The 24,699-nt window shown below is 33.1% G+C and overlaps 1 protein-coding gene across 1 annotated transcript in view; it reads left to right on the top strand.

Moving 5' to 3' along the window:
- Positions 1-24,320, top strand: part of agps (alkylglycerone phosphate synthase) — a 204,820-nt gene extending 180,500 nt beyond the window's left edge. Inside the window, exon 20 of the mRNA XM_028806233.2 lies at positions 22,403-24,320. Coding sequence (XP_028662066.2) covers positions 22,403-22,524 — 122 coding nt within the window. The 3' untranslated portion in view covers positions 22,525-24,320. The remainder of the gene's footprint in view (positions 1-22,402) is intronic.
- Positions 24,321-24,699: the final 379 nt, after the last annotated feature.

The following is a 24,699-nucleotide window of genomic DNA, read 5'->3' as shown; positions in this document are numbered from 1 at the left end:
TCAGTATTTGCTTCTGTTTGGTTCTTTTTAAAATTTGGTGAGGTTTGGTAGAAAAGAAATCCTATTATTAATGTTCTGCTAACTTTCTAATTATAAATGTAGCTCATTAAGTAAGAAAGTGTTCCCAGATGGTTTGGATGTCTGTAGTTAATCTGTTATAGCATGTTCTTACCTTTTTAAATTGCTCATTTAACTACATGAAAAGCTTTGATTTTTTTCCTGACTTTGTTGGAGTAAGCAGAAGTATAATAATATTAATATTGCTTTGTTGTCAGTTTCATTACAAAAAGTAGTCTGCATCCTCAGAATATGATAAAACGGCTTCATCTGGCATCTCCTGACCTGGGAAACCAGTAACTTCTACTCCTTCATCCATCTAGATACTTTAGCTCCTTACCATTATAAGGAGAGTGAACACCCAGGGACTCAGTACAGTGGCATCTTCTAAGATGATTGTTCCTTCAGTTTACTCAATGCTTTTCAGTCTCTACCCAAACAATTCTGAGCAGGATGAGAACATAATACAATACAATACAATACAGTTTATTTTTGTATAGCCCAAAATCACACAGGAAGTGCCGCAATGGGCTTTAACAAGCCCTGCCTCTTGACAGACCCCCAGCCTTGACTCTCTAAGAAGACAAGGAAAAACTCCCAAAAAAAACCTAGTAGGGAAAAATGGAAGAAACCTTGGGAAAGGCAGTTCAAAGAGAGACCCCTTTCCAGGTAGGTTGGGCGTGCAGTGGGTGTCAAAAGAAGGGGGTCAATACAATACAATACACAGAACAGAACAAATCCTCAATAAAAAATAAAAATTTTTTAGAAGTACGGAGCAGAATTTAACAGTAGATGATATCACATAATAAGATTTGGATAATTTTAGACTCCTGGAGACCTCATCCATCAAGCTGCCTCCCCATTTGGCCATTCCACGGGTGAAACAGTGTTGGGCCAGCCAATCTGATGAAAGGACCCCTCTTTCTCACGATTCCTGCGATCCTCCATCAGGGATGACTTTACCTTAGGCAGGCAAAACAACTTGGCAGGTGGGCCGTGGCACCAAGTGCCACATTTGAGTACCGAGTTCAGTACATAACTGAACAATAAATCAAAAGCTTTTTCCAGGATTTTGCTCTCACTTCACCAGCAATGTTTTGTTGGATGTTAGCCTTACCAAAACTTTTTCACATCCCCAGAGAGCCCCTCTCCCTCGTCTTGCCAGGAAAGACTATTCTGATCAATTTAGTTTGTTTGTACTCGTGAGCAGAATGAAACTAAAATGGGTAATAATTTAGCATCGGAATGATTTGGTTTTAGAGATAATTAAATGTATTGATAAATCTGCCTAATGGAGATATGTACTTGAAAAATTCAAAGTAGTGCAAAATTAAACACTGATTATTTATATTATAGAGAAAATTTTTTAAATCTGACAGAAACCAGTATCAAATTGAAACACCACCAAAGTGGACCTGTTATTATTATAACGTTTATTTTACGTGATATAGACATAAATTGATGCATAAACCTGTAGTGCATAGGTGGTTATTAGGGACCACCTTCAAGCTGTCCTTTGATGGAGTTCATATTGAGAGCATTTAGACTGTAAAAACATTGCATTGAAAATAACTCAATAAATATCAGTCCTTAGGTTAAAATAAGAGGTAAATATAAAAAATGCATTGTAGTGCCTATATAAAAATATTGTATACTGTTTTGGAATTTTATTTTTTTATGTTTTAGCTCAGCAGTTTTAAACGAAGGAACTATGCATTTATTTACCCTTCATTTACATGTTGTAAATGTTTATTGCATATTAATATTTAACAATGTAACATTATACTTGCAAGTGAAAGTAACATCAAACATTACAAAACAGGAAAAACAAGTATCTTATGCCCTTAATAATAATATTTGTCTAGATCAGTGGTTCCCAACCTTTTCTTGGCCATGCCCCACCTAGGCCTCTCTAAAATCATGATGTCCCCCACTGTAACATATACCTTATTCTTATAGATAGATACTTTGTTAATCTCAAGGGGAAATTCACATACTCCAGCAGCAGCATACTGATAAAGAAAATATTTATTATTACCTATTCAAAAAGTAAATTCCTGCTTTATATGGAGGAAGCCCATAATGTCATTAATTTTGTCTAAACAAGCTTCCAAAGAACATGCAAACAAAAGAGGGAAAGGATAGTTGAAGTACTGACAAAGAAATCACTAAGAATTTGTTAAAAAATATATATAATATGAAGTAATATGAAAATACAGCAAATACAGTTTTGAAAACATATAATAAGAGACGTGATATTTATGAATATATAATAACTTTAATGACAGCTTTTTCTGTAATATTTTCATCATTTTATATTTTTGTTATATTGCAAAATTTTATAATCATTGTTACAATTCATATTATTTTAATTGTAAAAAACAATAGATAAACCCAAGCTGGTTGTAAAATCATAAATTAAAGGGTTCTTCACCATCCCTTCTATGTTTATATAAATATATAAATGTCTCTGTAAAAAATATTTATTTTTTTCTATCATTTTTAACAGTGAATTTCTGTTTTTTCATTTTATAAATTGTTTAACATACCTAAATTCTCGAATTGCCCCCCTAAATAATCTAATTGCACCCCACATTGGGAATCACCGATCTAGATCATGCATAACTAATGTTATTTCTCATCACAGACCAAGGCTAGGTGTATATCTCAAGGTAAAGAGTCATCTTTTGGCAACAAGGAAATCTTAAAGATCATGATAACACTCGGAACATAGTCCATACTTTTTTGAGAAAATGAAAAGCACTTGACTCCACTAGGATCAGGCCTAGATTAGCTCCTCCTTATTCTTATGTCACGTCACAACAGTATCCCAAAGTCTCCTAAATTCTGGGCTCTATGAGAAAACACCATTCTGAAGCAATTTTTGGAAAAAAAATTTAAAATAATATATACGCCCAAATAAGGGCGAAACACGTGTTGTGTTCTCTTTGCATTATTTGACAGTAAACTATGCAACATTCCATGATCTGCTTCTCGCAACTGAAGAGGGCCCCGTGGCAGATGAATTGCAGACCAACCACATGCATTACCTGGTAGGTAACCACCCATACAATCAGGTTGGAACTCAGACTACGAATGCAATGAATATAATATATATATATATATATATATATATATATATATATATATATATATATATATATATATATATATATATATTTATATTTATATTTATATTTATATATATATATATATATATATATATATATATATATATATATATATATATATTTATATTTATATATATATATATATATATATATATATATATATATATATATAATATAAATTCTTGATGGAAAAATGTTGCTTGTTTAAAAAAAAATCTAGCTTGTCTCTGAGTGAATAATAACACTACTGTGAAGTTTTATGAAAGCAGCATTCTGCTTAGGGTGTGTTACTCTTCACCAGTAACTGGGGCACTTTAAATAAACCTGCAGCCCTCTGCCATAAAACTGAAATAATGAAGGAAGTTTACATTTCAACCTGATAACAACTAAGCAAACAACCTAATCTATATACAAAAAGACAGATGTCGTTGAATTACCTTGGCAAAGTTCTTTTCCAAATCCAAATGTCAGTGTTTTTCATTTTTTGTTTCATTGCATTTTGGCTGAGCTTGAAGACTTTAAATGTTGGAATGAGCAAATATTATCAAGTCAAGGTTTACTACACTAATGTAGGCTGGTCCTACAACATACTTACTTAGTTCTATTAAAGATATGCATGTATTTCCTCTAGTTACATGTCTATTTGAAAATTGTGTGGGCACTGTTGTGCAATAGTTAAGGCAGTTTCCACCCAGAGCCAGAGTCCAGGGTTTCAGATAATCACCTTAGCTTGTCTACACGGGTGTTTTTCTCACATCACAAAGACACGTGGCTAAGGTTAACTGATGACCCTAAACTGGACTAGTAGTGTGGAATAAAGTAACTGGTTCTGAATTGGATCCTCATTATAAATTGGTTCCTGCCTTACACACAATGCTGCGGGGATAGACACAGGCCTCCCACAACCCTTAACTGGATAAATGTGTTAGAAAATGAATGGTGACGTTTGAAAATGTGGGAATTGTTTTTTTGTATTGCAATGTATAAATAAAAGTAGAATACTGGTTTCCTGTGTCTGGAATTCAGTCTCATAGGCCAAGAATGTGAACATTTTAAAAGTATGTCTAGACTTTGTAAAGGTGTTATTTAGGGGTATTCTGAAAATGTTCTCCAGCATTCCCCTAATCACCCTTGTCCTTTGCTTTCTGTGTAAAACCTGCTTCTGCACAGATGGCAGCATTTTTCAAAAGTATCATTGGAGCAGCTTTTGTTGATGAGTGCGACTTTTTTGCTGCTGTAGCAGCTGTTCACAAGACACAAAGTAAGAAAATACTACCCACGCTTCAGTGTAGCTTGTTGGCCCAGCTTTAAAATTGTTTTTAATATAAATAACAAATATGGTTTCCTTACCAGAAAGTGAAAGAAAATACCTTTAAATTATAATGAGCAGTGTTTTTTGCTGAAGTTTACATTTATGTATAGGGTATGCTGGAGTTATTTAATTTTTATTATCCATTTTAATGTTGCCTTTGTAATTGAAAATAGTTCAGTATTTCCAGCACTAGTTTGATGACACACTAAGTACCATGCTGTACATCACCTTATTATACTAGTTTCTGTATGCCATCATGTATACAGTTAATTCATTTACAGTATATTAAAAATGTGTTCACTACTCAATAATCCTAGATAAAAATGCTATATTTTGGTAACATTTACAATTCTGTTAAATGAAAACTTGAAAACCATTTATTTAAAATTAAATCAGCGCTAACATTGTGAACTTATTGTAAGCTAAAATAGACATGAAATTTAGTTGTAGCCCTGACAGCTGTTATAGTCTATTACTATATGCCAGCATTCGGGACTTCATGTGGTAGAAAGACTTGATCTTGGTGTACTTTTCAGTTTACTCACCATTTTAGCCAAGGCTTTGCATCTCTTTTAAGAAAGTGATACAAAAATCCATACAAGTAAACTTTCCTCTTGCATTGGTAGGATGTTTGTGGCTGGCTGTGCTTCAATTGTTAAAATAAAAAACTTACTATTTTAATGAGTGCTTATCTTATTAGTCTCCTTGGATAAAGTTGCAGCCATGTATAATATTACGGTGAGTAAATTGCAGCTTCTGTTTCTTAAAATGAACGCTAATTAAGCCATTCATGTGCAACTAAAAATAAAAAAGTCATTAAAAGATAATTTTGTATAGCATGCTTTTTAAATTAATTGAGATATGATAATAGAGCAATGCTGTACTTTAAATTTTTTTAGGTGCGTTCACAAATAATGTGTGAAATACCTATTGCGAAAGCCTATGTCCGCCTGTCCACATGAAACAACTCGGCCCTTTATGGACCAATTTTGTTGAGAAGTGGTACACTTATTCTTTAAAGAAATTTATCAAAATGGTTCAATTTTCATTCAGATATCTCAAGCAGATTGCGCTGTATAAAGTTTTATCATTTGTAAATTTCCTATTGAAAAGCATTGGAATCTTGAAATGGAAAAACGCACTGTGCGATTTCAACTAGAAATTAGTTTACTGTTTTGATTTGACCTTGAGAGTGGTTTCCTCCCACAGTTCAAAGACATGCAGGTTAGGTGGATTGGCGATTCTAAATTGGCCTTGGTGTGTATGTGTGTGTGTGTGTGCCCTGCGGTGGGTTGGCGCCCTGCCTGGGATTGGTTCCTGCCTTGCGCCCTGTGCTGGCTGGGATTGGCTCCTGCAGACCCCTGTGACCCTGTGTTCGGATTCAGTGGGTTGTAAAATGGACGGATGGGTGGATGGATAATTAATTGCTAATTACTGGATATTACTCTATTTGTATATACAGTGGACCCTTGACTTACGAACTCAATTCGTTCGCGAGGGCTGGTTGTAACTCAAGTTGGTTGTAAGTCAAGACTATTTTTCCCATAAGAAATAATGGAAATGCCCTTAATGTGTTCCGAACCGCCCACAGCAACACTTAACTCTTTTTTTTAACAGAAAAGGGTTGTATAATGTGCATAATTTACCAAAAACACCAATAATTTTTCTAATGTACTAACCAAAAAGTTATAAAAAGTGCCTAGCCTACCAGAAACAACAATTTCATACTATACTCACCATTTAAGTTGACATCTTTGGCTTGCAGGAAGGAAGAAAGAGGTTAATGAAATGGAAGGTGGTTATTGTTTGGAAGGAGTTTCCTTATACAAATCTTTTCTTTGTAAAATTGTCGAGATGGTGGATTTTGACATGCTGTACATATTAGCAAGATCGGTCACACGAATGCCACTCTCATATTTTCACACAATTTCCTTCTTCGTTTCGATTGTGATCGCTTTCTTTACGTTTGTTACCTTCGCTTCCTTCCTTAGCAATTATCGAAATAAATTATATAAATCACTGCACTAACCGAAATTACGTCCACAAACACATGCATCTGGGCTCCGACTAACGCTTACAGACGCTCTCGGCAGTTTGTTTACAATCACACAAGCAGATACACGTGACCGCATTCGGGTCGTAACGCAAGATGTTGGTCGTAATTCAAAACAAAAATTTTGGTCGTAAAGCAAGTTGTTCGCATGTCAGGCCGGTCGTATATCAAGGGTCGACTGTATTCAAAAATGTTATGTTTAAGACAACTGAACAACAATTAGTCACAGACCCTACACCACTAACACACATCAGTTGATGACATTTTCACATCACTTGAATTGGACTCTGCAATTTATAAAAGATACTGAGCTATCATGAGCCAGTTTGTACTCAGTTTTGAATTCCTTTGTAATGTACTATTAAAAAGCACATATTTAATGTAGTCTACTAACATATGTAATTTAATTCTTTCATTGTTGTTACTTATGAATATGGTTCACTGTTACTAAAATATGTAATAAAAATGTAAAAACTGAGTCTTGGATGAAATGAATAAAAATTGCAAAATGCTGAAACTTTCATATCAGTTAACTTAGTCACTAAATGCACCTGAATGTGTTTTGCCATGCACACATTGTCTAACTTGTTCTATACGCAATGCTTCCAAAGTGCTTTACTATTCACTGTTTATAAACTACAGTATAAATTGCTTGGATAGGGCCATGAAGATTCATTTCATGGGGAAAGTAGAACTTGCTTCCATTGTTTCAACTTACAGGATCTTATCCCAGAAGGTTGCCTGCAACAAGTCTCAATTGTGCCAGCATATTTGTCACACACACAAGCTTTTTAAATTTTATTTCAATTCAGTTGAGCTGGATTTAATAAACATCTGTTAAATTTATTTTTGTATGGCACACTCACTGAGTACAGGCTCTGAGCACTTGCAAAAAATCACAGTAGTAATGGATTAACCATGCAGTGTTTACATACATAAACACACAAACTATAATAAACACCTGGTAAAACAGAATTAATCTTATTACATAAGAACCAAGCCCCACTGAACTATAATCTGATCTACAGCTAATAAGAAATGTTTATTAAAAATAAATAAAAATAATCAGTATTTTTACAATATGTCCAAACACACTTCCTTTAGAAAAGCAACATTTCTGGCCATAACAACGAACCTTATCTTGATACTGTTAGTGATTCAAAGTGAAGCTACTAATCACAGCTTTTTATCCTATATTCTTCACTGATACCTTACATGACAACACTCATGCCTTATGGGAGTGTTTAAGTGTACTTTATCGTGTATTTATATGTTAGGTCAGCAGAGAATTTAACATCCTGTATTTCATGCTAATGCTTTTTCTTGTTTTGAGTACATCTGTTATTCTAGACACTTACATACTTTAAAGTATACATCTGATATCCTTTTTTCTGTGTGTTAAAATTTGTTATTGTTAAGCATTATTGAAAAAGCACGTAATGCACTTGTCTCGGTCTATTTGAAAGACAAGAAACAAATCCTTTCTAATGCAGAGCCCTGGCTAACACTTGTTAGTTTTTTCTGAAATTTTGTCTAAGTTACAGTATGTGCTAGAGTAAGAGAAAGAAATCACATACACTCTGTATAATATTTACTTACTCAATCATAAAAATGTTTTTGCTGTCCTGCTTCAAAGATATATGTGTATTTACCTAATTCCATAATTCTTTGACAAAGATGATTTTTAAATGTAGGGAACCACCAGGTGAATCTGGCTCAGAGTTCCTTCAGAAATGTAGAAGTATTAAAATACTGTATAACTATTCTAGATCACATTATTTGTTTGCAATAAATTATGCATGTGGTTTATATTAGTATATTCCTTGAACCTTGAAAGTTATTTAAGCACTTTTTAGACAAAAACTTTATTTATATGTGAAAGTGTGTGGAGGATCTTGAAAAGTAGCAAGCTGAAGTATAGTTTGTTCTCAAATTTAGGAGAATTTGTTTCTCTTCATCTGATCATTGATAAACTCTCAGCCAAACATGCAAATGTCTATTTGCATTATTTACGAAAAATTAGATGAATGGAGATTAATAAGCTACGTTGGAGGTAACTGCCTGTTAGTGTCAGTAGTGGAGTAGTGTATTAATACCTTGAACTCCTGTATTGATATTGATTCAGTTTTCATCTGACTTAAATATAGTTGTGAGGTAGAAGACATTAAAACAAATTTTGAGGGTAGCACAGTTACACAATGGTTGATACTGTTGCCTCACTGATATTCTATCCTTCGTTTGAATTCTGCACCAGGATACTGCTTGGATGTGGTCATTTTGCTGATGCCTGTGTGAGTTTTCTTCCTGCATACTAAAGACATGCTTGTTAGAGTAACTGGCAGTTCTAAACTAAGTGTGGGTTTGTGTTAGTGGGTTAATTCCGCTGTTGCACCCAATGCTATCAAGATTTACTGTACTGTTCAACCTGACCCTGACTTAGATTAAGGCAGAATTTGAGACTGTTATGTTAATTGTACTGAACTGTACCTGCATCTGTATCTTTGGTCATTACACAAAGTTACTATATAAAATAAAGTTTGATTGATTTGAAAATAACTGCTTGTGTTCTCATTAACAAAATCAAAAAGGACCAGCATTGTGGCTTAATAACTGAAAAAAAATCTGACTTGAAGCATTGATATTGAGAAGTTATCATTATAATTTTAGGAATGTGTGAAAGTGCATTATCCTGTGGCAAATAGTCTGAAATGGTTTTCACCTTAATAGCCTTATACTATAGCAAATGGTCAAATGAGAGATAATTAAAATGATCTCAACTGTATGTGAAACACAGATGGATAAAACGATTATTAAAAAGTCTTACCTTCACTATTTATTTCTTAATGTGGCGAATTACCAAAGTATACATGTATTAAATTAATATTCACCAAATGTATAGTTTTCCATGCAGACTTTTGTAATAACTCAATTTTGTTGCACTTATTGTTATCAAGGAAAAGAAATTGCATTTGATAATGTATTTTATGTAGGAATCATTCTCTTTTCTCTGTCATCATCCTTGTATACTATATGCATGTATACTTTTAGTTTGATTTTTTTTTTGTATGACTGACTGAGAATGAAATATTAATAAAAATACTGTACCATGTTAAAATGAAATGCTTGCCTTATCAGTGCTTCCAGTCCACTTATTGTTTTTATATATCACCCTTTGCTATTAATCACTTCTGTCAAATGCTCCCTATAATGAATTAGCTAGGATATTAAATCCCAATTTTTATTAAGGAAGGGAAACTCACAAAATGAAAAGATGAGTAGTGTTATTATTATTAATAATAATAATAAAAAATCAAGTTTTATTGTGATCTGCCTCATTTACTGACCCAAGTGCTATGCCTTGACATTCTCAGTTGAGCATTTAACTGTCATTGTGAGGGAAGAATATTGATGCAGTTCTTCTTGTAGAGGCTTAGTTTGTAATTGTGATTAATAACAGTTGGATTTGCTATCTGGATCCAGACAGCCTGGTTTGGCTCCACACAATAACGCTGTGACAAATGGAGCTAGTTTAACTCGGTTTTGTGTATCAAGGAAAACAGATGTAGTCTGGGACTGCAGGGTGGGAGGGCAGTGCAGGAAGTATAAATTATTTTTAACCCAGTGCTTAACAGCAGGCGCACAGATTCCCACTGGCCAAAATAATGCATTGGTTCAAATCAAAGGGAGTGCTTTCTTTTTGTGCTTTCAATTTGTGATCCTATTATTTGATCATTTTATTGTACAGCATGTTGCAAGTGTAATATATATGAAAGGTGACTGTAAGAAAGATTACAAAACATTTGTCACCTGAAATAAATCAATTAACGTCTCCTTGATTTGCCTTGGGGTGTTTAGTTTTCTCCAAACCATTTAAAACACTGATGTTTGTAATCCAGATGTGGATGTGGATAGTTTTCTGGTTGTATTTTCCTCCTTTTTTTGTTAAAACTGAGCGTATATTCAAGGATCTAATATTTGAATTGATTTTTGAATCCTGATATTATTCATTTTAGTTAGTCTTCTCATACTCTAAACAAAATTAAGCACAATTCTGTTAGTTCCCATTTTATGCTATTTGTGTTACAGTGCTATGTTCTTTCCAGCTTCTGCAATTTAATGGCTAAAGGTGTACTTCAAAATGATGTTTGTTTAGTTTCCCAAAATATTTATTTGGCATGTATGAGGGACACAAGCTTTCTTTAAGTAATGCAATTGATGTACAAGCATAGGAGGTGGATGATTGATGAACATATTCTTTAAAGCTCATCTGCTGATATTGTTGTCTGCCCACACAGTCCAGTTCTGATAAAGCCAGAGGGAAAGCCTTTGTGGTCTAGCAAGTGAATCAGTGCTTGCAAACTTTACTGTTCTTTCAGTGGCCATCTTCTTGCTTACAGCTATGATTTCTTTTTCCTTCCTTGCTTTTTGTAGCGAGAAGTCAGGAAAATACTAAAAAAAAAAAAAATCTGTTATCTTTCTGAAACATCTTGTATTCATTGGCTATTCAAAGATTACTGCAGCTGACCAGAAAACCCAAAAAGACATTTATACTAATGATTCATTTACTCATCCTGGCAGACAAGGGTACAAAGGTCACTGTTTATTATTGGGTGTTTTCTGCAGACATCAGATTACAGATGGTCAGCCAGTTGAATGGTTGATTGCATTGGGGTGTCCCCATAATTGAGAATTAAGTATAAATTTAAAGGAAAACCATACAGTATATATATCAGAGTAGAAATAATCCAGTGGTTGAATTGCAGTTTCTAACATTCCGGGTTTTCTTCCAGTGTTGTTTCTCATGTCTTAATATGATTCTTATTGATGACAGAGCAAATGAAAGGAGTTTGGTATAACACTATTTCCCATAGTGCTGATATACAAGACAGATTATTTACACTTTTAAAATGTGTGGTCCTTGGCTCTGTAGTCTGCTGGTTTGAAGCCTGGAATAGGACTTGAGAATAACTTTTAAAACTTACTGCACAGTTGCAGAGTATTTGTCAAAATTTTAAAGAGGCTTTTATTGTGGTGTTTCTGGTTTTATTTCAGTTCACCAGAATGTTTATGTGTCATTTTTGAAAACACCCACTGTACAATTTTTATAAGAATTAAGCATTTACTTATCAGCAATAAGCCAATGTCACAAGCATTTGCTGATGCAGGACAAATTGGAATCTGTTTTTTATTTCTTTTTAGTTTTAGCTATGTAAGAACTGTACTAACAGTCGCATATAGTTCTTTTTTTTGGTTTATATAGTAAATAAATCTTCACTCATTAAGGTTTGACTTTATATACATGCTAAAGTTTGTGGGACAGTTTCCCAATGTCTGTTTCCCATGGAATTATATAATGATTTCTCTGTTTGCTTCAGAACTTCTTAAATAATTAAAACCATCTGTCTTTAGAAACACAAAATACTACAGTTATTGAGACAACTAAATTTAGTTCATTGTGGGTATTGGTTTATTCTTTAATATTCCAAACCCTTCTTATTGCTTTAGACACAAGGTAGGTAATAGCCATGTAGTAGTAATGTGTCAAATGTACAAATTACACTGAAATTCTTACTTGTATGTTCTACTAACATACAACATGTCACCATTCTGCAGTCCATAATAAGCGTGAACATATTAAAATATGTCATTTACCACTGCAAACACACTGCCTTACTGAAAGTTTGGACTTGAAAAGTAATACTTGTTTGTGATTCTTGTCAGAAAGTTGAACGGTTGATTACATTCAGTTGCCTGTTAGTGATACTTGATTTGCAATTTGTTTTAGTGGTAGACATTCAAACAATCTTTGTTTCAAATCTTCCTATAAAATACACTCAGTATTTACCTTATTTCTAAACTACACCTGTACAGTATCACAATTAGGTTTCCATTATTATGTTGATAATACCTAATGTTTTTCTGTATTTCCGTTGGCTAAATTGCCCTTTTATAAATGACTCCTTAATTTTATAATAATATAAAGCTAAAGGGCTTTTTTAATGGTTTGTATTTTTGAAAAATTTTGTATGCATGATCAAAACCCTATTAGATTTATTATAGTAACACTATAAAGTGAAGGATTTTGACAAGATAGATGTATAAATTATCACTGTGACAGAGGTAATGATGCACTCCCAGCACCTTCTGTTTTGTTTAAGGAGGGGGACTTTCTGCAAGAGGGGGTGTATGGAGTGAGCTGATTTAATATTCTTGGCTTGTTCATTCAGCGGCCACCCTGTGCTGTCAGCATAATCCCATCTGGTGCTGAAAGGACAGGCTGTTGGGCTTCCTCCCTGTGGTGACTGTGATGCTTTTCATCTTGTCAGGTGACAGTGTTTGCAATCTTTTCTGGCCAATTGCTTTTGTAACCACAGGCTACCTTTGGCTGTCATTTGCAGATAAGACCATGTCTCCAGATAGATGCTGCAACTTAAGTAGCAATAATCAAGTTGCTGTTTTATTGCTAGATAAGAGGTGATCATCAGATACTTTAAGGTTCCATGTGTGTATTGTCATGAGTTATATAACTATTGTTCATTCTGTATATCAATTGGAATATATTTGGTTTGTGTGTGTGTGTGTGTGTGTGTATATACATATATATATATATATATATATATATATATATATATATATATATATACACACATACATATTTACACACATATATATATATATATATATATATATATATATATATATATATATATATATATATATATATATATATATATAAATACAGTATAAGTTCCTATAGATACACTGAGTGAATAGTTTTTTTTATATGTATAAAGAAAGAGAGTTGTTTGTAACCAACATTGAAGTCTTTATGGATATTAATCTTGTAGTTGTCAAAACTGTATACAAATTGGACTGAAAGCTGAAAATAACTGAATAGTTGGTGGCCTTTTGTTAAAAATAGAGTAATTGCCATTTTTACATCCCAACAGTTGTACACAGTCCCTACAGAATAGAATATATGTTGACAGCTATTACTATAAGGCAAAAAAAAAAAATTACTAGCTTAATTTTAGGATGTGTATGTATATATATGTGTGTGTTGTTTTGGGGTTGGGTGATGCAAATGTGTTTTAATGTAATTGGCAGATGAACTGATTTGAGCCCAAACCAAAGGAAAAGTCATTTTTGTCAGCCAGTCACAGTCCACAGCTTTACTTGGCATGTGGCTTTTTATTTAAGGCAACATCTTCATGTTTACCTCACTGTTAGAGGCTACAATAATAGTTAGAAATGATGGTTTTGTTCAAAAGTTGTACTTTTTAAACATAAAATAATATTGTTATTACTATGTTATACCCTTTTTTATTATTACTTGGATTTTTTTTGAAAAGTGATGAAGATTTAGTAGTACCTTAGTTGATTAGGCAATATACGTTAATCCACAAAGCTACCAGTCTAGGTAGCACCACAGGCTCTTCGTACAATTCTGATTGAGGCAATTGCCTGTGCTTTTAATTATGAAATTTATATGTTTAAAAATTATAAAATATATATATATATATATATAGCTACAGTATGGCTCGAATTAAGCCTTATTTGTGGTATATTCTCAGAGTATTTTAACCTAAACTGGAAAGGTATTTTTAGTAACTACTGTGGAATACTTAAAAGTCACTGAAGCAGCAATGTTTAAACAGAGCTAAATACAAGTATATGAACTATTGCAGTTTTTTTACTGCCACAAGTACAAATGCATTCATTTGTGTTACAATATTTATAGAAATACGCACTTTGCATATTTTAGGTGGTTTTCCTCATTATTTATCCAAATAATGATTACGGTAGGTTTTCTATGTATTTTTGACTTCCTCACAAATCTAATAAATGCCTATCTGCATTACATTTCATTTTTAGGAGATTTTTTGCATTGTGTATGGCACTGATACTAATTACTGTTTTGCCATAAAGACTCCTTTATGCTTACTCATGCTCTAGAAAGTAAACATTGTCACAATACAATTGAACAGGGAGGGGAAGGGGATGGCTGTGAGCAAGTATGATAGAGCAGTCTTATGCATTTCTAGCAGTGAGAGTGACATTAATAGCTCAGCTCAGCAGTGAACTCGGCCCTCCTCGAGATTTAACAACTGGCTTCAAAAGGCTTTTTTTTTTTCTTCTTCAAGATGTGTTCAAAGTAGAATGATAGAATTATCTGACTGTCCCCCAAAGGTGTGTTTTGAATTACTTATGCAGTTGCATTGCATTATGCGTATTTTAACTTTGTAGGTATGAAACTATAAGATTGTTTAAAGCATGATTTTGTTAAAAAAGTATGCTTCTGTTTAAATATTGTACAGTTTTATGTATTATAAGCATGTTAGGAAAATTGATGAATGGATGGATGTCAGTTTTAAAGGATAGCATGGTAGCACAGTGGTTAACATTGTCACCTCAGAGCTCAAGGAAAATGAGTTTGAATCCCATATTCAGTCACGGTCTGTGTGCAGTTTGTATGTTCATACTTGCCTGTGGATGTTCCCTTTTGCTTCCCCCCCCCCCCCCCCATATGCCCATAAAAGACATGTTTTTAGGTTAATTGCTCTTAATTGGGCTTAGCTGTATGACAGTGTATTATGATGTATTTGGCTGTGTATCCAGGGTTCAATCCTTCCTTGTCCCCACTGCTTCTAGAATAGACTGGACTTCTATGCTAACACCCTGTATTGATCAAAGCAGGTAAGAAAATGAAAAATGAAAATATTATTATTATTCAAAGTTGTAATATGACTTAGTGCTAAGTCCAATTTTTTTATTTTAATGTTCAATAATGTTCAATAATAATGAATATTTTAAGAATGGTGTTACAGTGAATTGGACTTAGAAATGTCTTCAGACATTTGCCAAAATGTTTTTAAATGCTTTAATACATTTTAATTTAAAAATTACCTCACTATTCCTTCTGTACGCTTTTTATAAATATTCATACAACAATAATGAATCCAAATACATCATAAAAAAAGTACACATTGTTAACTTGTTGAAATCCCTAACTTTTTTATATACAGTTCTAAAAGTGGGTTTGGCAGACTGATGAAGTAAGGTTATTAAAAAGGGCAATAGTTCTTTTGTTGGTAAAATAAGTTTACATAAAGTCATTCTAGAAACGTTTAGTCTGTTGGAGCCTCTTGAGATGTTTAAAACATATCTACAAGCTCTCCTCAAATTAGAAGTTTAGAAAATTGTTTCTCTAGTAGATGTATGCTCTAGTTATAGCAGCTGTGTCTTAACATTTTTGATCTTTTCTGTAGTTTTTTTATTTTAATAAGGATGTCTGTAGGTTTAATATTGTTCTGTATCAAATTAATACATTTTATTTCAAAAATATATGCTAAGTAATAATTTTCAAAGATTGTTCCCTAGCATATATGCAAGGTGTTTGCACATCTTGTTAACCATATGCTTGGATCTTTGAGTGACCAGTGATTTACTGAAGTGCTAATTCAACCTGCTGTGAACAGATGTGAGGAAACTCGATCCCTGCATTCTGAGTATCTGCTGTATATGCTTGTCTAAATAAAGAAAACCTTAAAGTAGTTTTACCAAAGTTGATCAACCTAAGCATTTCTTGACAGAGGTGGCTTAGCCAATTTCACACATGCATTATATCCTGAGCCATAACAGATTATGGGAAGATGCCACTCTCTTTTGGATGTGAGACAACATGAGCTAAGCGCTTCTAAAACTCTTCTGGGTATTTACTGGTCTCATGAGCCACGGATCATTTTTGGCATAGATATTTTTCCTAATATCTGTAAAGTATACATATTGTTAAAGAAACATGTAACATGAATGCATCATGTATAGGAGAGGTGCTAAAATGTCATTTGGGTTACAGCCTGAACAATTAAGAAGATTGAGGGTCATGATAATCAGTTTACAAAGTAATTCTCTAAGATTTCTCTGAGAGATGTTGTATTATTTCTGTACTTTAGTTAAAAATAAAACCTACTTTGACCCACATACAGAAAAAAGTGGTAATATTCCTTTGTGTCTACACTAGGTAATGCTATAGGTCACATACACTAATATAATCAGAAACTATAAATTTAGTGTTTGCAATACTCATCTGGGCACATTTAATACTTACAAACTTGAGTCTAAAACATTTGTTGTAAACGCTTGTATTGACGGGTAGATTTCTGGAAAATCTCAAAACTGTGTCTTCTGTTTATAGGCGTAATAGCCTCTCTAGCATTTAGTGTTGCTGAAACTCTGGTTCTAATTACATTACAGCAGCTGTTGAAAATGTTAAGACTGAGGCACCCAAAGTAATACAAACATTTAATATACCATATGCTGTATGTGTATTTAAAACAAATCTAGGAAAGTTAGCTGTACCATGGTACCAGCTTATGCACAGATTAATTATGTTAGTATTGTGACCCACATATTGTAATGAAAACAAATAATTTACTTTGTTTAATTAGTGTGATTTTAAAATACAAACTGACAGATTTTGTTAAAATTATTAAATAAATCTCAGGTCTGTATAGACATAATGTAGTTGTTGCTTAAAGCATCTCAAGAAATATGAAAGCATAGTGTTAATAAAATATAATCATTGTTATTTTTGTTGTGGTTGAATTAGTTGTACTGTATATATGTGTGTATATATATATATATATATATATATATATATATATATATATATATATATATATATATATATATATATATATATATACACACAGACACACACACACACAAACATTGTTTATAAGGTCTTTTTTATGAACCCATTGTAGACATTATTGGCAACAGATTGGTAACTTACATTCTAATACTATCACAGTATGCATTTGAGAATATGACGCAATGTTGCTACTTTATTCAGAGGGATTGTAAGTTTGTGTAATGAAGGCAGTGTCACACTATATTTGACTAGTGCTTTATAGATGTTTTATTTCCATAAATATAAAAAATGAGAAAAAGGACAAGTAATGGCAAAAAGAGATTAAGAGGTTTTGTCTATGAATTTAAAATCTTTGTAATCAAAGAAGGGCTCACAGGTAACCAAATTTAATGCCACAAATTCGTTTTTGGCCTCTGCTGCTTAAGCGGAATCTATGTTTGAATGATGTACTATAATGTGCAAAAGTCTCCTCCAGTAAAGCGGAAACATCCAGATAAATAAGTCTAAATTATTATATATATTTGGGCAGTTGTTAATATCTTTGTGAGAAAATACAAATATAAATTCTAACAGAGCAAGCCAAAATTTCTTGTCTGGCCATCCTGGCTACCAGTTGGTTTTCTAGTGTAGCCTTCTGTAAGATGTTATATGGACTGTACGTAGAGCATTGTTTTGGATCATTAAATAATTGTATCAATCCATTTATAACATAATGTAGCTTAGCATTTTCAAACCTGCTTAATTCAATTCAAGGTCGCCAAAGCTTATCACTGCAGCATGGCTGTAGACAGAAAACATGACCGAAGTGAGTGCCAGTCCATCAGAGTGCAATGTAGGAATCCACATTCACACTTGTATAGAGACAACTAGGGGGGCCAAGCCCCCTGGCACCTTTGGTGCCCAACCCCCAGTTGCAGCCAGAATATTAGTAAAATCTGTAAATGTACAAAAGAAAAATTATTATTTATTGGAGTCAAAAATCACGAAATTCTATAAATATGTAAAAGAAAAATTAATTATTATTTAATGGAGTTAAAATCATGAAATAAGAATAAAGTATTTACTCTCTTACCGATTGGAGTATTCCCGTTAAACTGAGGTCCTCTGTACTCGATGAGTATTTATAAGAGACTACAGTAAATAAACAATCTATTTGTTTTAACTGACATTCTTATAGATAAAAAAAAAATGTTTTTTAAAAAATGACTCATTTAAATAACAGGAAAAATCGTGTGAAAACTAAAGTGGTATGCAATAGTTCATCATAACACGACCTTCAGCTAACTAAATCAACTAAATACAAACATTGTTGTTATGAATAGATAAGTTTTTTTTAATAGTTTGTTCCTGTGGAAGAAAGTTTACTCAATCAAAAATAAAAACCACCTCTTTCTTAAAATTAAAAACCACGACTTTCTTGATATTTTAGTTTATATTTAAAAACGGAATAAGAATCTGAAAATCTAACAACATCAATTAAATAAAGTTTTTGATAAATTCTGAAAAGAATGATACCTAACATATATATGTAGGTTTTAAAATAAGCCCGAATTAAAACGTGACAAAAAACATCACACAAAATTGTTGCACTTTTAGGCTTAGGATTTTATATATATAGAGAACAGATTTAGAATCGCCAGTGAACCTGAAAAGCACCTTTTGGAGATGTGCAAGAAAGAACAGAGTACTCTGAAGAAAACCAACACAAACACTGTGAATGTTCACATTAGACATTGACCATTACCTGTGCATGGTGTTCAGAACTGGGATACTGTACATGTAAGGCAGCATCCACTATGCCAGCTAAAAGTATTTGGATCGTTTTGTTCCTTTGTTTCTGTGTAATAGTTAAAGAGCATCTCTCAAACTGAAAAGATCCAGGTTCCAAGTCAAGTTTATTGTTACATTTACATTGTTATATTATCACTTGCTGTGTTACCCAGCTGCACTCAAAGGAGTTTTCATTAGACAGTGGGCCTCAGTCATACTGCCATCAGATAATCAAATGTATTAGAAGTACTACTGTAAGTACTTTTCTGTATGCTATTTTTGTATTTTTTTTTTAAACCGAAGACTAATATTATTAGCAGGCAGTGTGGTGTAATGGTTAATGCTTTAGACCTAGAACTTCAAACCCTGAGGTTGTGGGTTCAAATTCTCCTGATGACACTTTGTGACCATGAACATGTCACTTCACCTGCCTAAGCTCCAATTGGAAAAAGAAATGAAATGTAACCAGTTGTATCTCAGATTTTGTAAGTTGGCTTGGATAAAGACATCAGTCCTATAATAAGTAATGTTATTATTAGGTCTGTAGAGCTGCTCACTCTTGAACATACTATACAGAATTGTACATGAGTAAAACATTACTGCATTAGATCAATTTCTGCTTTTCCTAGTGAAAATAACTTTTGTTGATGGTTATTGCAAAACACAGTTTTTATGAGAAAGTGTATTCTTTTAAATTGATATGGGTAATCAGTGGGAATAATGTGATATTTAAGTGTATATTATTATAATTATTAGATGTTTATGATTTCCACTTGTTTACATCTTTCACTCAATTTTTTTTCTGTTTTTCATCAAATGTATGTTCAAGCATGTATTTTTTCCCCTATTGGCATAAAATAAAGTTCTAAAACATCACATTTTACTTTTACATTTTATTACAAACAGCAATGACCTTTACATATTTAGGGAGTCTATGTAATAAATTTGATGTTTTAACTTTTAGGGTTCTTTTCTCTAGTGCATGAAATGGAAGAATATAAAAGTGCCAGTACTGTGTTGTGGAGGCTTCTTAAACAATCGGTGGTATTCATTTAAGGTTCAGATACAAATGGGTGTATATAAAGAAATTTGAATCAGTGGGGGATATCCCAGCTCAAAGTAAGCAGATGTTAATGTATATGTAAACGATGTCAGAGGGCAGTGCAGGGGTCCCCTTTCAAAGTCCGTAGATTTTTATTTTAGTGTGGATTTTAGTGAATTTTTATTTTAGTGTGGAAGCTCATAGGGGACCTGTTAAGTTTAAACGTATACTATCTGTCCCCCTTGTCTTGTATCTCAGGACAACGCTTCTGCCTTTATTTTTTGCTCCCTGCCTTTTTGCTTGTGACTAAGCAACACTCACTCTCACAGCCACAGCATCTGGCTCTAGCACTCAGGCTTTGTAGTGCTTGCTAACCATTGAGCTTTACATCTTCATTAAGTTTTGCCAAACTTTGTCTGTTCTATTTCACACCTCAATGTTCTTGGTGAAAGTGAACCCTGTTGTCTAGTGCTGCTGTCAATCACTTCGGCTTCATACTCTGTTTGTATATATCCCCCTTTCAGCACTGCATAAAGCATGTAAGTTCACCTAATAATATTAATAAATATCGACAAATAAAAAAAAGCAAGGGTTGGCTAATTTTCTTTTTTCTATAACTTCACCAAATTTCAATCAAATCAGCCAAAGTGTTTTTGAGATTTTGGGGGTATTTAGTTTTTACCCCTTAAATACTGATATATCTAACTGTCCTTTCTTAGCAGAGATCTGCCTTCCTAAATGTACAGTCCTGCCAGATTTCAGTTGTTAACTAAACAGGAAATAGTGTTTTTGTTATTGAGTGAGTTAGTCAGTCCACTTTCCATATATATTATAGTAAGTGTCAGTCTGCGTGGACTGGAATCACGACTGGGATGGAGCCCAAAATTGAAGACACAACTTGGCCAGGATGGACCTCAGGTTCTATCCCAGTTGGGATGATCAAATAATAGATGGAGAAGGGATGAGTGGACCTTTTGTCCCTCAGCACGAAAGGTGGGAGTGCTCCCCTGGCTGAAACCTAGTATGGATACCTGCAGGTTTGCCTGGGTATTGTAATCTGGAAGGCCAATCCTGTTTGGGTTCGTTAGGCCCCGCTTTGGGGTTGCGCTGTGAAGAATGGGTAACATTATTTTGTAGAGCTTCTGTATGACTCAGAAGTACTTCCAGCATGCAATGTCGTGACCCAGGAAATGCTACCAGGTCCAAACATAAAAGGATCCACTCTGCTTCATCCAAGATTGAGAGCAGGAAGGCATAGTGCAAAAGCTCATGTGGAGAAGTGAAAAGAGATTGAAGAGGAGAAGGGGGCTTTATTAACGACAAATGCTGTATTTTTAAGAAGAGTTTTGTTTTTTGAGACAGCTCAATATTTGCTGTGTACATTTGTTTTCTTTAAATTCAGTTGAACCAGTGTGTTATGTAGTTTGTTTAGCTGTGTATATTGTGGCAGTCTATGTACTTGTAAGTTTTCTATAATAAAAATCTTAAAACAGCTTTTGGTAAGTGATGTGGTCCCCAAGTGGTTAAGTAGTTATACCATAACTCATAAAAGTGCCAATGCACTCCTGACGTTAATAAACAATAGGACCCTTAGCGTGTCATCTAACTTGTCTCCTGTCTAATTGTAGAGTAAAAACAAGTGTGATTTATAGTTTTACTTTATAGTGTCTTTCAATGGGTGAGCTGTGCATGCAATAGCCATGTGACAACTGGATAAACTACTTAAATAAATACAGTATTCAAAAAGTTAGAAGTTTTCCTGAATGTCAACTAATTTTATTTTCCTACTAAATATCATGCAGGTTAAAAATCTAAGTAGTTTGATATTTTAATGTTTTTCTAGAATGTACTTGTCTCAGGAATATCAGTGAGACTTTATAATATATATATAGATATATATATATATATATATATATATATATATATATATATATATATATATATATATATATATATATATAATATGGTAATTGTTGATGAAGTTAAAACTGAAGAGAAAGCCCAACTGTCAACAGTGAGTAAATAATATAACAAGCTACCTGTGACATATTTGATCCAAAATTGCATATCAGATGTTTCCCAGAAAAATAACTAATAATAATTATAAATACAATAATAATAATAATAATAAACATAATGTGTATACCAAGTTTGTTCTGAAAGTAGATGGTGTGCAACACAGCCTTCCTTTGGGAACGCATACAGCCTAATGAGTTTGATAGTCTGGTGGGCTCCATAAATCATATGACGGGAAACATTTCTCATTTTTGAATAAAAGCATTTATCACGCAGTGTTTATTCACTCACACTTAGAAGATTGATTGGCTCCCAGGCTCTTGCTGAACACTCAAGCATTTTCTTTTTTTTTTTTTCTCTCTTCCAGTCGGCAAGTTGCGGAAACGCTGGCTACAAGAGGCAATATCAGACGTCGGCATTGGCATGCTGAAGTCAGTCAAGCAATATGTGGACCCTAACAATATTTTTGGAAACAGAAACCTTCTATAGAGTAGAGATTTTATATCATTCTTTTCTCCCCTTCATGCATCCAAAGCCCATGTTAGTATAAATACCATTACAAGCAGAGATATCTTCCCTGTCACAAAATTAAAGGGTTTGTTATAAGGGTACCATCCTCTATAAGGACTAGTTTAAAAAAAACAGACCTACTTTACATCAATATCTGTGGGAAAACCTGTATTTTCAATCTTGTTTCTGTTTCTCTCTGTAGCATTTGTGAATGTCAGTAATTGCGCCAATGCTGTGCTCTTTCTTAGTTACTTCTGAATGAGACAAACTACCTTATTAATCATCCCTGTACTGAAAAAATGAAAGATTTTTACAAAAACTGTTTTTTACTTGGGTTTCAGTTTCAAGCACTTGAAATTAATGCATGACTTTTTTTTTTTTTGCCTAAGAACATATTTTATCCCTGTTTTTCTTCATTTACACTTCTTTGTGCCTCATTATTTGTTATATTCTTTCCCTAATCCTAATTTTATTTAAAATCTCTCTGCTGATATCTCTTAAGTGTGCCGGTGCCTTCAGACTATAAGCCCTTTGCCATATTGATAATACAAGCCCTGGCGTACTACTACAGAAATTTTATTGGTGTATCTTTGTTCTTAACTAATACTGTGGATGTACTGATGCAGCTGGGATAACTCAAAGCCTTAAGTTACTCAAAACAAAATGTTTTGACAATTAAAGTTTAATTTATTGTGCTCTGTGCCATTTAGATTAAACATCTAACATTCTCATAGAGGAAGAGAAAACCAAATACAACAATATTGAAAATTACTTTTGTGACATAAGACAAGGGTCCTAATGTAATCTTTTAATGGAAAAACATCTGTTTATAAAGCAAAACAAGATTAAACCACATATTACCTCTTTTGAAATTAATTCGTTTTACTCATTAACAGAAATAACCATTCTACTATTAACATACAAAAATAACTGTTCATTTTTGTTAGTTTGTTTTTTGTTTGGCCTCCTTTGATTCATATTCCAGTCAGGCAATTGTCATTCAGAATATTTCTCCCTAGAGAAAATGGGGAGTCTCGCAATGTAGATTAATTGAAAATCTTGATACATTTAAAATATGATCAGCTTTTGGAGAACAGCCCTACAAATTCAAGCCTGAAAATCACTTTGTTGGGCACATACAAATATTTGGATTTCACTCTTTAATTAAATATTACATTAAAAAACATGTTTGCAAATGACTGTGTTCTGTTCCAAGAAACTTGATGCACATGTTGACCAAAAAAAAAAAAAAAAAACGGTTGCAGCTTTTCATATGCAATGTGTTGAGGTTGCATATAAGTTTTTTTAATTCAGTGAAATGACTGAATTTACAAGGAGAACAAATTGCTAAATGAAAATGTATGACCAGAGCTGCTTTGATATTTCTGACTGTTACTATATATTTTATATTTGTTTTGATCCAACATTCAAAGGTCACAAATTTACTAAAGTTCGGTATGTTTTTAGTATGCAATTAATTTATTGTTTCAAAATGATCTTTACAAGCAATTGGAGGTTTCTACTACAGTTTCAGTGTTATGAATGATGCATAATTCAGAGAGTTCAACTTTTTTTAATTTTATTTTATATAACAATCAATCCAGTAAATTTCTGTTTTAGCCCAAATGCATGAAGTCAGACTCTTGTTGCCATTGTACACTGGATCGATCTGTTATACCAGATGCTTCATCATGTAAAATGACAGAATGAAAGAGGAATTAACTATGATGTGGTGTACCATTTACACAATTAATAAATTTACTACTTTTTCTGCATTTACATTTGGTAGCCTCCTCTGTTTAATTTTCAGTTTATATAAAATGTTCATATTTATTAGAGACATAAAGGAAAGCAAGAAATATACATACTAATTTATTTTAATTTAGTCTGACTTTCTTATTCTCTTTAATAGACACATGTGTTTAGATTTAGAGCTGCATTTATGGGGTATCTGAGAAGATTCTAATTGCCAGGTAAGCACTGTGAGATCTTGTTAAAGAAAAGCCTAATTTTTCCTTTAGCGTCAATCTATGATTCCATCCTTCATTCCTTCCTTCCTGTATTGTATATGCAACAGTTTCCCAAAAAAGAAATCCTAAGTGGAGATTTATTTTCATACAGAGCAGCCAAGAAACTATTGTGCAGAGTTAAGGC

Source organism: Erpetoichthys calabaricus, chromosome 8, assembly GCF_900747795.2.
Source record: "Erpetoichthys calabaricus chromosome 8, fErpCal1.3, whole genome shotgun sequence".
Classification (NCBI taxonomy): domain Eukaryota; kingdom Metazoa; phylum Chordata; class Cladistia; order Polypteriformes; family Polypteridae; genus Erpetoichthys; species Erpetoichthys calabaricus.
This window is presented reverse-complemented; position numbering and strand designations above follow the sequence as displayed.